Raw genomic sequence first — 16,658 nt, forward strand, 5'->3', positions numbered from 1 at the left:
TTCATATAAGATTTTTATTCCTCCTCTAAAAAATAAATATTATCCATATTTAAAGTATTTACCTAAACTTCATATTTATAGCTCTGTCAATGATGTTAATTAAGTAGAAACCATCATGAAAAACCATTATTTCAAAAAATTAAGAATACTTATAAAATAATTATAATTTCTGCCCACTTTTACAACTTCATATGTTTATTTAACAAATACACTTCAATAAATATAAAACAGGGTAGTATAGATTAAAAGCTAAATGCTAGCTTTGATATTCTGGAATTTAATCTTGAGATTGTCAACATGTGGGATAACTGTAAGATTTTGCTTTAGTCTGAGTTTGAAAAACACATTAACATAGCAATGGGTACTTGAATGTCCAACATCCCCATTTCAGTAAATGAGATTTTGCTAAGACTTTTTTTCTCTGTGACCCTCCAGAACCAAGGGTATATTATCATTGTACTCTGGCTGTAGACTCTAATGAAGCCAAAGCAGACAAATAATGATGATAATGATCATATCCAACGATATAATAATATTAATAATAATATTATCAGTAGTTATTAATACAATTTATACTGGTTTCAGGAAAGGGTTGTGATCATCCAAGTATAAATGAACATTCATGTTCTAAAATTTCTATATAATTAGCACCATAAATAAACTTTAAAAAATATATTGTGTAGAACCTAAGAGGTGGCCCCTTAAAAGGATTTGAGAGATTATTTAAGATAAACTGATCCTCTGATTAATCAGATGGAGAAAGTAAGGTCCAGAGAAATTTACCTTCTTCACACAAAGACAAATACTTCATACTAAAGCAAAGTCCACAAACCAGTCTGATTTTATTCTACTATTCACTTCAGAATTCCATGCTGGTTTCATAATAAATAGTGCATAAACAATTAAGAAAAATGCTTATAATTATACTAATGTTTGTGGCAAAGAAGGGCATGAAATTATCTCTACAATACTATCTAACTGGTGTTAAAAATGTCTAAATTTAAAATTGTCCAAATGATAACTCTGGACATTGATATATATGGTATACATATGTGTTGTTTCTTTCATATAATTTACATACTTCCTATAATGAACAACTGCCACCTATGGAATCAAAAACAAAAAGAAGATGAAAAAATAAGTGTGCCATTAAAATCTAACACACTTATTACTAATATGGCTAATTTGCAGCATGCAAAATAGAAAACTAATGTGCTGTTAAATATGCATTATTAAAATATTTCTCTAGGTAAAACAATTGAATTGTTTTTGAAGAAAACATCAAGAGTAAATGGGAAGAAAGCATAATGAGATGGCTGATCTGACAAACTAAAGTATTAGAAAAATATCAGTAAAATATAGTATACTCTGATTTTGCTACTTTTGATTTACTTACAGGAAAAGCAGGTACAATATTAAGTACTAATGAAGCAAACTACAACCTCTACCTGTTATTACACTTGGCCATATGAATTTAATAAGCAATGTGAAAGTCTAATTGAAGATTTCATTTCTCTCATTTTCTGAAGTTGTTTGAATTAACAAAGAGAACTAAGTTTAGATGTTTTATTATATAAAATATACATAGATTTCATTTGGGACTAGAATACCATCACATGTATGCACTGATTTTTCAGTTCCCTGCACATAACATGTGTAATTGTTTCTGCTACCATGTCTGATGAATACGTGGCACCTCCAAGGAAAGTCTCCACTGAAAAATGATCCATTTAGTTGTGTCCCACTGTCCCCTGAACGCTCTCAAGTTTACACTCATGTTTTCCCTCATACACTACCTTATCTAATCGTGTCATTCCTCATGACTCTGGACGTGACTGTACCCTCTAGGAAACATCTTTGACTTACACAGCCTATAAGAGATTCTCCTTCAAAATGTCTGAAACTAACAAGTTGTATTACTTCATTTAGTGACAAATTTTCTCTAGTGATTTCATATACTTAATTTTATTTTCTAAAGTAGAATGTAAATTTCTTGGGGGCTGAGATTTAGCTTATCCTTCTTTTCCTATATGTAGTGGGAGTTCAGTGACTACAGAGTAAGGAGCTAAGAAGCTAAGATTTTCAATTAGAAATGAGGGCTTCAGAAGACAAAATTAATATCAATCAATCAACAATTGAGAATTCTCCAGGGAAGAATTGGAGAATACAGACAAGGGTTTGGACTTTAAAACTTTATTATCTTTTTAAAATTAGAAAACAAAATAGCAGAACATATGATGAAATGTACAGAACTAAACAAAAGAGTACAAATCAGTATTAATTATTAAACAGAAGTAGTCACAGAAGTTTTCATCAAGAAATAGAGCTTGAGACAAGGACATTAAGGATGAAGTTTCTAAAAAGATAGAGAATAAGAGGGAACAAATAGAAAACTCATGAAACCAGAAAAAAAAATCATACAGACATAATTACAGGGCAAATGTTAGGAATTGCTGGAAAAGTTTTTAGTTGGATAAAATTCTGTTGCATCTTACATATCAAAAGAATATATGGATAGCTTGAGAGAAATGAGGGAGAAGCAGTGGTAGTTCTGAAGTGGGAAAGAGATCTGCTGTAAGCAGAATTAAATGACATTAGCTACAGTGAACAGAGCAGGAGAAAGAGAGCTAGATGCTTGACTTTAACCTGGGGTCATATCACTCAAATCACTCAAGTGTTAAGTGTACCTCCATATCTCCGTTTCAAATGAGACACCCAGATTAACTCATTTTCTAGCTTTAAATCCACTGATGCTAATTCTGTGACCACATGAGATGATCAGATAGAAGGCTCTTTCAGAGTCCAGCCAGACAAAGGCAGGAATAGGAAGATTAGTTGAATACAAAAAACTCCAAAAGAATAATCAGCAGGACTTAGGGAATTAATGGATTTGAGAAACAGGGAACTTGGAGGAAATGGAGACTATTTTCTGATGTCAAACTGTAGAATAGGGATAAAATGTGATGCCTCTGAGGAAGAGAGAGAAACTGAAAGACAGCTCCCTATACTGCCCTACCCTCTTCTTGAATACAGGATATACTTAGCTTTCTGGCCCCATTTTCCTATGCACAATCTCAAGAGATTAGATAAACCTTTAGAAGATGAGACTCAGTTGCCAGCTTAGAAATGGGAAGAATCTTGATTTCTGGTACTTGAGTTTATAACTGTAACTGGATTATTTTTTCCATTATTGATTCCTATTTTTTGTGTCATTTCTGCATTGAGAACCTCAAAACCACAATTATCCTGTCTTTATATGTATGGACAAATGATCTCCAAATTAAATAAAACTCACTTTATGCTAGGGAGAAGGGTAGTAACTGGAGGAGGAGGAGAAAGCCGAGGTGGAACATCATATTCTTCACTTCCAAGGTGACCATTGGAAAAGACCTGAAAAAAAATCAGATGGTTTCAACTACTGAAGGAATTTAAAACAAGAGTATATCTTAGAATTTAGGAAGATTTATATCATGTCCAATTTTTTTAAACTTATGAAATATAATAGTGTATTTAGATATACTAATAGTGTAATCAGTAGCATCACAGTGATGTTTTACCACTACCCAAGGCAGTAGCAGGTTAGATTTAAAGAGAGAGAGAAAAAAAGAAAAAAATATGACTCTTAAGCATAATTGAGAGGGACTATTATGTGATTTTCAGTTTGTGAGTACAAGCCACTATTGTTAACTTGCTCATGGCTTCCATGGAGAGCCAGGAAGTCATTACTCCAGTTAGAAAATTCTGATTTCCAGGTTTCTCCTGTACACATTACAGGAAGTGTCAGAACAACTGCTCTTTGTTACTCTGACAACTTGAAATCAGGGCAACTTTTAAGTTGCCTTTTACAGGAAAAAATAATTTGGCAAAGACATTATCACAAGAAAAGATTAAATATATTTTAAGATTTGAAAGTAATAACTAGATTTTTATCATGTATCTCTTTTGTAAACTCTTATTACTTCATATAAAAAAGGCAGACTAATGGTGGGGCAAAAAGGATATAATATAACTTGAACAGTTAAAGGTAATTCAATCGAGGATCTAGACTTAACTTTTTCCTCTGTCATACTTCTAAAATAGTGTTGAAGCTTTAAAATTCAAAACTGAAAAATCCATACCCTTACTTATCAACTAAAAATAAGAAAGAAAACAAGTTAAATGAACACATTTTAAATTAATCAGTGTTTGCACTTCAAAAACTATAAAATCTAACGTTATAGCATTAAAGTTTTTCACTCTAAAAACCAGGCCCTAGTCTTTAGTTCCTATTTCTGTTTTTTGAAATCTCCCTCATTAGATATATCAGTATATACTATACTGATAGCATGACAAAATATATCAATTTAAATAATGTGATTTTATCATGAATGTTTTGACTATATGCCAAATAACAGAACATGGCAAAGTTTTCTGAAGTTTAATAGAAGAAATTTTCTAACAGATATTAATCATTACATAGTTCAATGAGATCCTTTACCATAAAAATGCCTTTTAACTGATAAATACATATATCAAATCACAAATATGCACTATAATAATGGGCTTTTGAAGTCATTCTTAATTGGAGCTCTTTGCAAGCTTCCAGAGTAAATATAATGCTAAGATTTCTACAATCAAATCTCTTTGCTTCTGTCACAAATACATTTAAAATGAATCCTGGAAAATTAAATGTGGATTGTACATGCAATAATCTGTACTTTCAGAACAAAGTATCTAACATGTATATACATAATAAAATTTCAGTCACAATCAAATAAAAAGGACATAGGAAAATGATAGTTTGTGATATTAGAGCTAATTTAACAATAAACCAGTCATTATTTTATAATCAAAACACTGAGAACATACCTGAAACAAAATCTAATGCATTCAATCATCTATTGATATTAAAAATGCTTTCATTGTGTGCATTATGTAAATGACAGAATAAATGTATTAATCAGAGCTTGCAAAATATTTTTATGTATTCCCATTAAATTTCATAAAGAGAACTCAAACAGGCAGTGAAGTGTATCAATGACAGAACCACAAAGTACAGTTAATGAAGTAACTCTTTCTTTGTGAAGGCAATAAATTGAGGAAATTAATTTTGTGAAATAATCAGTTAATATACTTTAAAGTGCAAATAGCACATTCATTTAATTACTTTAAAGATACTGTTATTGATATACAGTGACTAAAAAATTTTTCTTGACTCTGAAATGTCACAGTGCTTTTTCTGAAACATTCATTTAGTGCTGGGCATCTAATGATATTTTGCTTATTCTTTATATATTTATGTTTTATGGCCAAGAATTCACACTACACTGAAAAAAGACTCTTAAATTTATTTTACAGCACATTTCCTTAGGTGCTTTACACAGAGTAGGAATTAAATGAACACTGACTAGATTGGCTTAACTGACCTTATTAATAGAAGAACTAACCAATGAAATGGCTTTCCTCTGGTGCAGCTAGAAGATCACTGAATTACCGAAACACTCTTGGAAAATCTATGTAATTTGTTTAATGGCTCATCTTCCTATAAATTCCTTCTAAAATATGCACCAAATTCCTCCTAATCAATAAACCGAGATTACATAAAGGTCTGAATGTATAGTAGTAAAGTGAAGTTCATAATTCCATTCATCTAAAGTGATCACACACATTTTTTGATAGTGGTTGGAGAGCAAAATGTAGCACTACATCATTCTGAAATCCATGAACCTACCTCATTCATCTCATTAAATCAGGCATAGCTACCACTACCTGAGGGAGGTGTAGTACATCACAAGTTCCTGGAGTTAAACATAAATATTTTATGTGCTTTAGAATTCTGAAAAACTGTTTGCTAATAGTAAATAAACAAACAATCATTTATCAAATCTGCGCAGTAATGGTATCACAAGGAAACGTCATTGCCTCAGCTAAGGAAATATCTTTTGTCTGCCTTCTTAGTGTACTGTCCCAAATATACCAAAATTCCACTGGAAATACTAATGACTTAAATGCTTGGCATTCATAATACTGATTCTATCATTCTTCTGCCAAAACAACTTTAAAAGCTCTTTCCTGCCTACAGAATTAAGATGACTTCATGTAGAATTCAAGACCTCCACATGATTCAAACTACATAGCCATAGTTTTGTATCACCTGCCTCTTCTCTGTATGCCCTACGCTCCACATAAATCCACCTCATATCACTACACGTATTTTTCCACCTCTGTGTATTCCTTCCTGTCATGCCTACCAAAAAAAAAAAAAAAAAAAAAAGCTCCAGTCTTTAAATGTCCATAGCCAGTGACCCTCTTGAATTTATTTCTCTTTCTATGCTGCCTTTCTGAATTTCATGTTTCCTTTTATGGATACTTCCCATTTGCCTTACCACTTCACTTAATCACATACCTGTTTTGTCCTCACTAGAATATGCTTCATTCATCTTTGTATTCCCCATAGTGTTTGGAACATCCTAAGTACCTAAATAGCTGAATCAAGTTGAAGGAATAAGAATACATTACTGAAAGTTTAGGTTTGTAGAAGAACTACAGTCTAGGTCAATAATATAAATCTATATTATCCTACATTCATATTTTTCATGTTTTTAGGTATCATATAATCCTAATTTTGACATTCAAAATGTTTTTTTATGACTCAGATACTGTCCAAAACAGAAGGTTAAAACATTTGGGACCCTGAAGATAAGTGTAATCAGAGGACTTATATTTTGAAAGATGGCATTTGACATTTACAGATAAGTTAAAGGTCATTCATTAACACATGCCTCTTCATCAAAAGTACAAAAAGCCACAATCTCAAAAGGGAGTGATCATATGATGCACTTATCTGGGCAACATCTTCAAAAGATTATTATAATAAGGTTGGTCATCTTTAGAACAATGTCACTATAAGTAACATGACAAGATAAAGATGGTTTTTATCACATAAGATATAGCAGTATCCTTAATCTCTTAAGGGAACAAACAATGATAGCTGGGGACAATGTTAACATTTAGAAGTAATAGATAAATTTCAAGTTTTTATCATGTTTTAAAATATTTTAGTTCCAATATTTTCACCTTAGGTTAAGTAAAAACAACAACAACAATAACACGCAACATTTAGCTAACAGGGAGTTTATTAAGAAACAGGTTTATAATGTGGCTAGGATCTGAAAATTGCAGAGAATGGAAATATTGCTACAGGAAAGGAACTCTTACCATAAAACAAGATAAATAAACCTAACAACTCTAAGCTTGTAGATTTGTGTTAAAATTAAAGTATTAACTTAGTTAGCTTTTCATAATGCTAGGTGAGAGAGGGAAGAGAAAAGAGAGTGAATGAACATTATGGAAAATTCTTACACTTCATTTGGAATATGAATTAGAGGTTTCTTTTCTTTTTTAAAAATCTTTTGTATTGTTTTCCTCAAAGCTCTCTATAATTTAGCAAGTAGAGTAATTAGAATTTAATTTATTCCAACTCTCCTTACCATTTATCTTGTGAAAGTGGATGCAAATTAAAAAGGCCAGTAGCTCTAGTGGACAATGGGAGCCAGCACACAGACAGCAGATAATGGTGTGTGTGTACCAGGGGGAGCTTGCCCACACATAGGTTATAGTTTCAAAATTCCCCTGGTATGATTCCATATGTACATTTATCTTTTATTTACCCTTTTATGACCAATCTAAGATTTCTTATCTTTAAAATGGAAGGTGATATTTGAAGTATTATCCCTAAAGAAAACAACTAAGCCTCAAATAATAACAATGGCAATTTTACTATTTGTCCCCAAAAGTATATTTGCTGACATTTAAAGCAATTAATGGGTTATGTGAAGATAATAATTCAGCCTTCAAATATCTAAATCTCCACACCTTTGTCCCTCTGATAAAATAAAACAAAATAAACAAAACCTCACAAACTGTGCACTAGGTATGAAGAGCCCTTTTCATTAAAATTAGTAGTCTCTTTAAAAACCAAAATTATCCTCATTTCTTTTCATCTGTCTACTTTTCTTATTATCTGTGATCTGCCTGTTTAAAACTAATATTCTTATAAAGATAAATAGATAACTATATTTTAAACTTTATTTGCCATCCTCTGAAGGCCAGAGCCAGCAAGATACATTAAAAACCTGTTTGTGATCCTGTGTATTCTGAACATCTTCTTCCAATTCCCTCATCCTCTGTCCTTCAGCTATCCACCTCCTACTCTAGCAGGTATCTAGGCTTCTGCCTCTATCATTAGCTTAAATACTGTAATAATGGTAACCAAATTATTGAGTCCTTCCCCAGTATGCATTCAAAACCATGCTAAATAGAGGGGAAAACATACAATGATTTTGGAGGAGAAGGAGGAGGAGGAGGAGGAGAAGGAGGAGAAGGAAGAGAAGAAGGAGAGGGAGAAGGAGGAGAAGGAGGAGAAGAAAGAGAAGAAGGAGAAGGAGGAGGAGAAGGAGGAGAAGGAGGAGAAGGAGGAGGAGAAGGAGGAGAAGGAGGAGAAGGAGGAGAAGGAGGAGAAGGAGGAGGAGAGGAGGAGGAGGAGGAAGAAGAAACTATTTTGAACAAAAATGTCAGCTGTTACAACTTATTCTGATATCCTACATCTGGCTGTTATTTTCAGTTTTATTCCTGAATCCCCAGGTATGAGGAATTAGGTATTTGGAGGCTAACTAGTCTCCAAGATACCACATGCTACTATTATTCCACTTTATAAAGCGATTAAAATAAATGGGGTTGGGGGCGGGTAAAGATGAAGTAAGTTGCTCATAACCTCAACGCCAGCAAATGTTAGAGCAGGAAGTGAAACACACATCTGGTTTCAGAGCCTGGTAACAGATTCCAACCCAGGATCACAGAAACTAAGAGCCACAAGATCCTGGATTAACTCAGTCTTGGGTCAGTTGTTACTTAAAGTTAGCCTGTGTGTCTCCCAAAAAAGAAATAAGAAGAGGAATTCAGTCTTTTCTACTTTATGTAAGTTGTGATATTCCCTATGGGCTAATAAAAGTGGAACCACTTTTCCCTCATAAAGATAATAAAAGAGGAGATATGTTCTGTTTTATAGCAATTAATGCATTAACTATATATATATATATATATATATATATATATATATATATATATATATATATATATAAATCCTTCTTAATAATCTACATTAGAAGTCAACCAACAAGGTCAAAATTAGGTATCTTGGAAGTCTAATTTGGTTGGAAACACCAATTTCAGTGGTAACCTAAATTTAAGTTTCAGGATATAAACACTATAGTACTAATATATACAATATATGAGATTGCATCTTAAGGAATCTTAATGAGGGTAATTTAGATTAAACTAAAGATTAAAAATCCAGTTCTGAGTGAGAGAGAAATTTTGCATTTCACTCAATGTTCTCTGGTATAATATTTACATCAATGATCAGAAGATGAAAATTTAGAAAATCGCTGAAAGAAATCTTTATAAGTGAAATCACCATTTTATCTTTCATATAGTTAATAAAATAAATTTCATATTTGTAATCTGAGAAATTGCACTCCAATTTTTGAAACTATAACATCTCATAAAATATTAACAGCCAGTATTGTAGGGCTTACACGGGAAGCTTTATATTAGCATTAAAACAATATAACATATTTTCTGGAAGAACCCTGAAACAAGAGGTCTTCAATGAATTGGCTATGATAATTATTATATTTTAAGTGTTTCTGAAGTCCACTCAGAAAATACATTATAACATGCTGCTGAAGTATGACCAGTTTATTCACATTAAAGCTTGTTCCAATTCTCTTCTCAAGACAAGTGTGATCATGTATGAATGAACAGAGGCTAAAGCAGAAATTTTTAAAAAAATAACAGCAAGTACCTCTAGCTAGGATTCTTAAGTGAAGAAATTTTTTTGAGTATAGGTTCTCTATATTCAAAGAGGGTTATCAAATTGCTTTTCTGAGTGCTTTTTTTTAACACTTGCATTACATTTATGTGACCTCCAAGGAACCTTTAGAAATGCTCATATTCTTAGTAGGGAATGCCAGTACCAAGCTGAGTCACTGGCAGAGGCACAGGAAACCACTACTACTCCATTCCTTTTGTTTAGAATGTGCACCTGAGAGTTTTGATTCTTCCTATCCTGGCTGCCCTAGAACACCACTGATATAGTGTTATAAGCAGTTTGCATTATCACTGTACCAACACACACACACAACCCCAAAGAACTGAATACATGTCATATCTCACACTTGTTCCTTGTTTCCTGAATATAAGATGAACTCACCAATGATGAATTCATCAACTTTAAAAAATTACTTTAAAGAAATAGATAACATACCCTAAAACAACCATTTTCAATTAAGGGAGATAGGGTCACTTTAATATTATACATTTCAAAAGAGCCAAATCTTCTTCCAGTGGACACAGATGGCAATGATCAGATCTTAGAGCCAAAATATAATGGAAGTAAATAAAAGTATTCATTACAGTTCAGGTTCACCAAGGGACTATGAAGAAATCTATACTCTTGAATTCTGTGCTGCCTCTTTAGGTCTCTGAACAATTAAATTCTTTCTTGTACATGTAAATGATAGTGTAAAGATACCTTAAGATACTCAAGAGAAAACTCAACAAGTATGAGAAACTCTTTCAGTTTTATGGGGAAACAGCTTATTTTTGTAAGTGAACTGGGTTTCATAATTTTGTTATGTGAAAAGTTCATTTTACCCAGCTGCCTAAAGTGTAATGTTCTATATAACAACAAATGCTAATGGCTGATTTATAATGCATGTGTATAAAATTGTATAATTTTTTTTAACTTTGAAAGAATAGGGAGAGTTTAAAAAAATACAATTGAGTGCTGAGTGTACCACCACCAAGTTATTAATGGGAGAAATTTTGGCAGATGAAATAAGGAAAGGTGAAAAAAATCTCTGGCAAATTGTCTAGCATTTCCATACTAAATTAAATCATTACTTAGAACCTTCTTACTGACTTCGTTTAAGTTATAGTTTTAATGAGCTTCTAATTATTTATAACTTGGAGATAATTAAAGACTTGAAAGAAAGTCCACATTAGGAAGGAAAAAAAAAAAAAAAAACTCCTATCTCCTGAAAAACACAACCTAAAGTTCTACTACCACCTGTTGGTAGATTTGGTAGATGCTTAGCTGCTACATTGCATATTTCTTACCTTGGCTCCTTCTAAAGGCAAGTCATGGCGTCTGTGTTTCCGCATGAGCACAGGGTCAGAGCCCATTCTACTGTGCCTTCCATTTGTGTGTGAACTTGCTGTGATTCCAGGCTTTGGAGAGCCATCGCCCAGGATCCGACATCCCACCAACTGGTTAGTCCCAAACATATCCCGAGGGCACCAGGCTTCAAGAGGCATTGGCTGGTCCCTGGAAGGCACACCTTCCACATGGTGGAAGTGTCGACTCAGTCTGTTGTCAGGTGGGATAGGGGGAGGCCTTTCAGGTGGAGGAGGAGGAGGATCTCTTAAGGGAGGAGGTGGTGCTGGGAGTGGTTTGTCTTGTTTTCTCACCATGCAAGGAGAAGACTAAAGAGACACAAGAGAAAAAGACAACTAAATTTGTGCCAGGCAATGAAATTAGACTTCCAGACTACTATTTTATTGTATTTGTTTTCTAAACTATAAGAAACAATATTAGATAGACATCTAAGTCGTTTCTTTTTGTCATTTGTTAATTTTAAATTTTAAAAATAGAAAACGTGGGGCTGGGTTTGTGGCTCAGCAGTAGAGTGCTCACCTAGCACATGCAAGGCCCTGGGTTTGATCATCAGCACCACATAAAAATAAATAAACAAATAAAGGTATTTTGTCCAACTACAACTAAAAAATAAATATTAAAAAAATGGAAAACTTACATAAATGCATTTCATTAGAAGTTTTTGAAGAAATGAAAATGTAAATGCAAATGTTATGTTATAGAAAATACAGAAAGATCAAAATCATCACTTTGATTGACATTACAATATCATATCAATAATTATTTTTTTGGACATTTCTAGGATTCAGCAGAGACACACAAAGAATCCACAAAATTAATTGAGATTATTTTACTTATTTTGAATTTTTGTTTTCATTATTACAATACAATAGAATTGACATGGCAAATATATTCTGGTTCTTTGCTTAATCAGTTATTATGGGAATAGAAAAATATCACAAATAATAGAGCAGCAATTTTATAGAAGTGCTTGAATTTTTCATGGACTTATGAAATGGAAAAATAAATCAATCTCATTTTAAATGGTATTACCTATAAACATATTCCGTGTCTTTCATAGTATCTGATTTTTATTTATGTGGTTCATCTAATGAATAGTTTGTGCTTTAATATTAGGAGAGATCAGTAAAAAAATAATGTTATATGTTTACATAATCCTAAGTCACATCCTAAATAGGTCTTCATATAAGCTTTAAACCAAATTAACTATAATTCAGGAAAAGCAAATACTGCTAAAATTATTGCACATCCTACTAATTTTGGATTATAAAGCATATTATTAAGTGGAATTAGTTTTTAAATCTTACAATTAATAAAGAAAATATGTCCTTAGTATCAAATTTAGAAAAAAAAGAATCCACATAAAACTAAAATAGACAGTAGGTTTAAATTTACAGAGTTAGAATTATGCCTTTAATATTAAACAGTAATGTAATTACTTTGCAAATATTGTAATTTGTTGTAATTAATTCCTCTGGGTATAAAATGTACATATAATTCTCTCTTCTGAGTCACCTTGAAACATGGGTGATAATTTATCACACCTTAAGCCCTTATGCAAATATACTCCCATCACATTTTTCTTGTCATGACATTATGAAAATGAGTGTAAAATATCATTTGATAACAGCATGCAAGTTATTTTAATGCCTATAATGACCTTTTAAATCCATTTTACAGAATAACTATACTTACAGTGCTTTTTATTTTAGCAAATCAGGGGGCAACAGTCGTGTGCTCTCTCTGAATAATTATGTAACTTTTATGGTAATAAAGCAAGGAATATAATTGGCTCACCATAAACAAAATGAGAAGCCCATCAAAGTTGTCCATAAACAATTAAAAACACAAGAAATATGAGTAATGGATTTAAAAGAACCTAAGCAATTAATAATTGTCACATAGAATTGTTATCTCTGTTTCTAATGAAATAGGTTTACCTTTGGTGAACCAGTTGGACTACCACAGGGAGAACGCACTATGCCTTTCTGAATTAGGTCCAGGCGAGGAGGCACTGGTGGCAGGTTGAGATGTGGGATCTGGAGAGGGTCCGAGTGAGGCTTTCTTCTCTGTGCAAGGGGAGAGGATCCTGGTGATGTGACTGGTGAGTTCTGCCTGTCAGTGCACTAGAAAAGAAAATGAGAAAGATGGTGCCATTTCTTCCACATGCAGAGTGTATGCTTTCTGGTTATTAAGGAGAAGTTCTCTTTGAATAAGGTGTCTGCTATTGAGTGTTTCTTAAAATAAACTTTGAATAATGGATGGGGGAGCTCCCATTATCCCTTTAGGTTAATATTGTGAAAGAATAGATTGATAGGTTTCTTCTATGCATTGCAAAGTACCTAGGAAGAAGAGCAGAAGTCTATTGCAATCAGGTTCAAAAATTCTTCAAGAAATTGGTCTATATATTGAGGAGATGAAAATACACAATGAACTAATGCTATCATTCTTGGTTATCCAGATTATAAAATCTTCTTAAAACTTCGTACATTCTAAAAGTTACGAATTGCTTTGTTGCGTATGAAATGTGTCCAGTATAAAGTCTGTATTACTGCAAACCAGTTAAATTGGGTGGGGTTTAAAAATAACATTATGCTTAAAATAAATAGGTTTATGTCCAAATAATTTTTTTCTTAAACCTTCACATTGAAAAGAAATCTTCCAAGTTAATTTTTTAAACAATTAATGAAATCTAAAAAAGTCTATATTTCTGCCAAAAGTTGGTAAGATTTTATGCTATTATAAGTTTTTCATTTGTCAGGTGAGAAAAACTGCTATAGCTCAGTGGCAGAGCACTTGCCTAGCACCTGTAAAACCCTGGGTTTGATCACTACCACATAAAAAATAAACAAAATAAAGTCATTCTGTTGATCTATAGCTACAATTTATTTTTTTTAATCCAGTAGCAAGGACTTTTTCTATTTTGGAAGAACTGGTTCATCTTTGTGTCTGCCTTAATTCATATCATCAGATTGCTATTTAACATAAAAGCCATTATAGTTAATCAAATAACTATACTAGAATAAACAATATTCTGTTTTGATAAAATCAGGAGGTTTCCCTCTTAAGGCTATGTTACCGACTCTTCGAAGATGTAGGCTTAATTTTGTAATCCACTATATTAATCTTAATATACTTTGATATTCATCTCCTTCTGAATGCTGTTCTTTATAGTCTTAAGCTTGCTCTTCAGCCATTTTCCTACTAACCTTTCTTACTTTTATAAAAGAAGTTAATGTCAATACCTAATCATTTAGTTTGAACTCCAGCAACACTGAGGAAGAGTTAGCTATTCTATCTTTACCTAACTGAGATGGAACAATAGAACTGTGTTTATATCTACATGAAGTTACATTGTGTAAAACTTTTGATTAATGAATTAAAATTTATAATTTATTCACATTTTCGTAGTTTCCACCCAAGGTCCTTTGTCTGCCCCAGCATCACAACTGGAGTTCTACACTAGTTTTAGTCATCATGCCCCCTAAATTTCCTCTTGGCTCTAACAGTTTATTGACACTCATTTGTCTTGATGAACGAGAGTTTTATGAAGTATTGGTCAGATATTTTATAATGCTCCTTTATTGGGATTTGTCAGATGTTTTAATGATTAGCCTGGGGTTAGAAATTTTTGGGAAGAGGACCACAGAAGGAAAGTGTCATCTTGACCATCTCATATCAAAGGGTCTATAATATGAACATGATCCATCACTGCTGATGTTGACCTTGATTACTTGCCTGATATATAGTTTATCAATAGCAAAACTCAACAGTTTGTCAAAGTGTCAAGTTTCTTTTTCTCTTCCTTCCTATAGTGCTTCCAAGGAAGTCAACAACCAGCTGAAATTTAATTAGTGAGGAGTTATGCCTCCCTTTGTATAGGCTTTTAAAAAATAAATGTGAGTGGCTATAAGCTATATATATATCCAAAGAAAATGAAATCTTTATCAGAGATACCTGCATGCCTATATTTATTGATGCATACTTCATAATAATCACGATACAGAATAACGTCTATCAGTGTAAGAACAGATAAAGAAAATGTGTACATACATAATGGAATATTATTCAACCATAATAAGGAATAAAATCACATCATTTGTGGCAACATGGATGGAACATTATGTAAATGAAATAAATCAGGCACAAAAAGGAAAACACTGTATATCTCACTTATAGGTAGAAGCTAAAATGTTCACCCCATATAAGGAGACGGTATAGCAGTGGTCACTAGAAGCTCTAGGAAGGGTGTGATAGGAGGAAGGATTGTGAGACTTTAGATAATGGGCAACAAAATACAGTTGACAGGAGGAATTAGTGTGCTATAGCACTGTAGGGCAATTATAGAGTACAATAATTTATTATGTATTTTTAAGTAAGTAGAAGAGTTCCAAGTTTTCAGAAATTATATAATTACAGAAATTATAAATGAGGATATGGAAGTGATTTATTAATTATACATTAAAGTACATATATAAAATTACCATACTATACTCCATAAATATACACAAATATTATGTCAATTAAAAAATTTAAAAAGAAAAGTAAAATAAAATAAATCTGAGTGGCTAAGCAGAAGCTTCTTGACCATGCCTCAGATATGCCTGAAAATTGTCATGACATTTGCTAAACTGAAAACTTTCTATCTTTCTCATTTTGTGCAAAATAACTTAAACTAGTTCAATAAAATTAGACTTAATTTTATATGAAATTTTTTTGTGTGTATATGGTGCTAAGGACTGAATCCAGGGATTTGCAGATGTAGGCAAGTGCTCTGCCTCTGAGCGACAACCCTAGCCCTTGCATGACAATTTTAAGAAACTTTTCTTCTTGGTAATTTCACGATTCTTCTTCATCTACCTTTTGGCTCACTGGGGTAAGTATAATTTTTTCCCATTATTACTAAATTGAAAAAGGAAAAAGCAGCTAGAGATTCTCAATAGAAGGATAATTCTACCCAAAAAGTCACAGGGCCTCACGTGATTACAAATTCAGAACTTCTGGAACAAAATCAATTCTGAAATAATCATAAACAGAACAGAAAGCATGTATGACTTTAAACTATTTATATCACAGAACTGTAGCACTGCAGATCAAGACCCACTATTTTTATTATGTATTCTTAGAACTAGCAAAACTGCTCTCTAATTAAAAATACTTTGCTGATCTGGCTACTGTCGTCCTTTAAAAAGAAGAATAAAAAGAAAAGCAATTCACACAGTTCCTAGCTCAAACAATATCCCACCCCCACCACACACACACAGAGGATGTGTATGATTTCATTCATTTAGTGATTTCCAGACATTTTTCAGTGCTAGTTGCACACACTGCAAAGATTGCCAAATAGGATCTATGCTCCTCGAGGCATTTTTTCCTCTGCAAATATTTCCCACTTCCCTCATTACCTAAAAAAGGACACATAATTCTGACAGAGTCAACA

The 16,658-nt window shown here is 32.6% G+C and overlaps 1 protein-coding gene across 4 annotated transcripts in view; it reads right to left on the minus strand.

Moving 5' to 3' along the window:
* Cblb (Cbl proto-oncogene B) overlaps positions 1-16,658 on the minus strand; it is a 196,875-nt gene that overhangs the window by 34,132 nt on the left and 146,085 nt on the right. For all 4 annotated transcript variants that reach the window (XM_026406444.2, XM_026406446.2, XM_026406445.2 and 1 more), the window contains 3 exons: positions 13,159-13,344; positions 11,161-11,526; positions 3,296-3,390 (listed from right to left, as the gene is read on the minus strand). In XM_026406444.2, coding sequence (XP_026262229.1) covers positions 3,296-3,390; positions 11,161-11,526; positions 13,159-13,344 — 647 coding nt within the window. The remainder of the gene's footprint in view (positions 1-3,295; positions 3,391-11,160; positions 11,527-13,158; positions 13,345-16,658) is intronic.

The sequence above is a fragment of the Urocitellus parryii genome, chromosome 2, assembly GCF_045843805.1.
Source record: "Urocitellus parryii isolate mUroPar1 chromosome 2, mUroPar1.hap1, whole genome shotgun sequence".
NCBI lineage: Eukaryota > Metazoa > Chordata > Mammalia > Rodentia > Sciuridae > Urocitellus > Urocitellus parryii.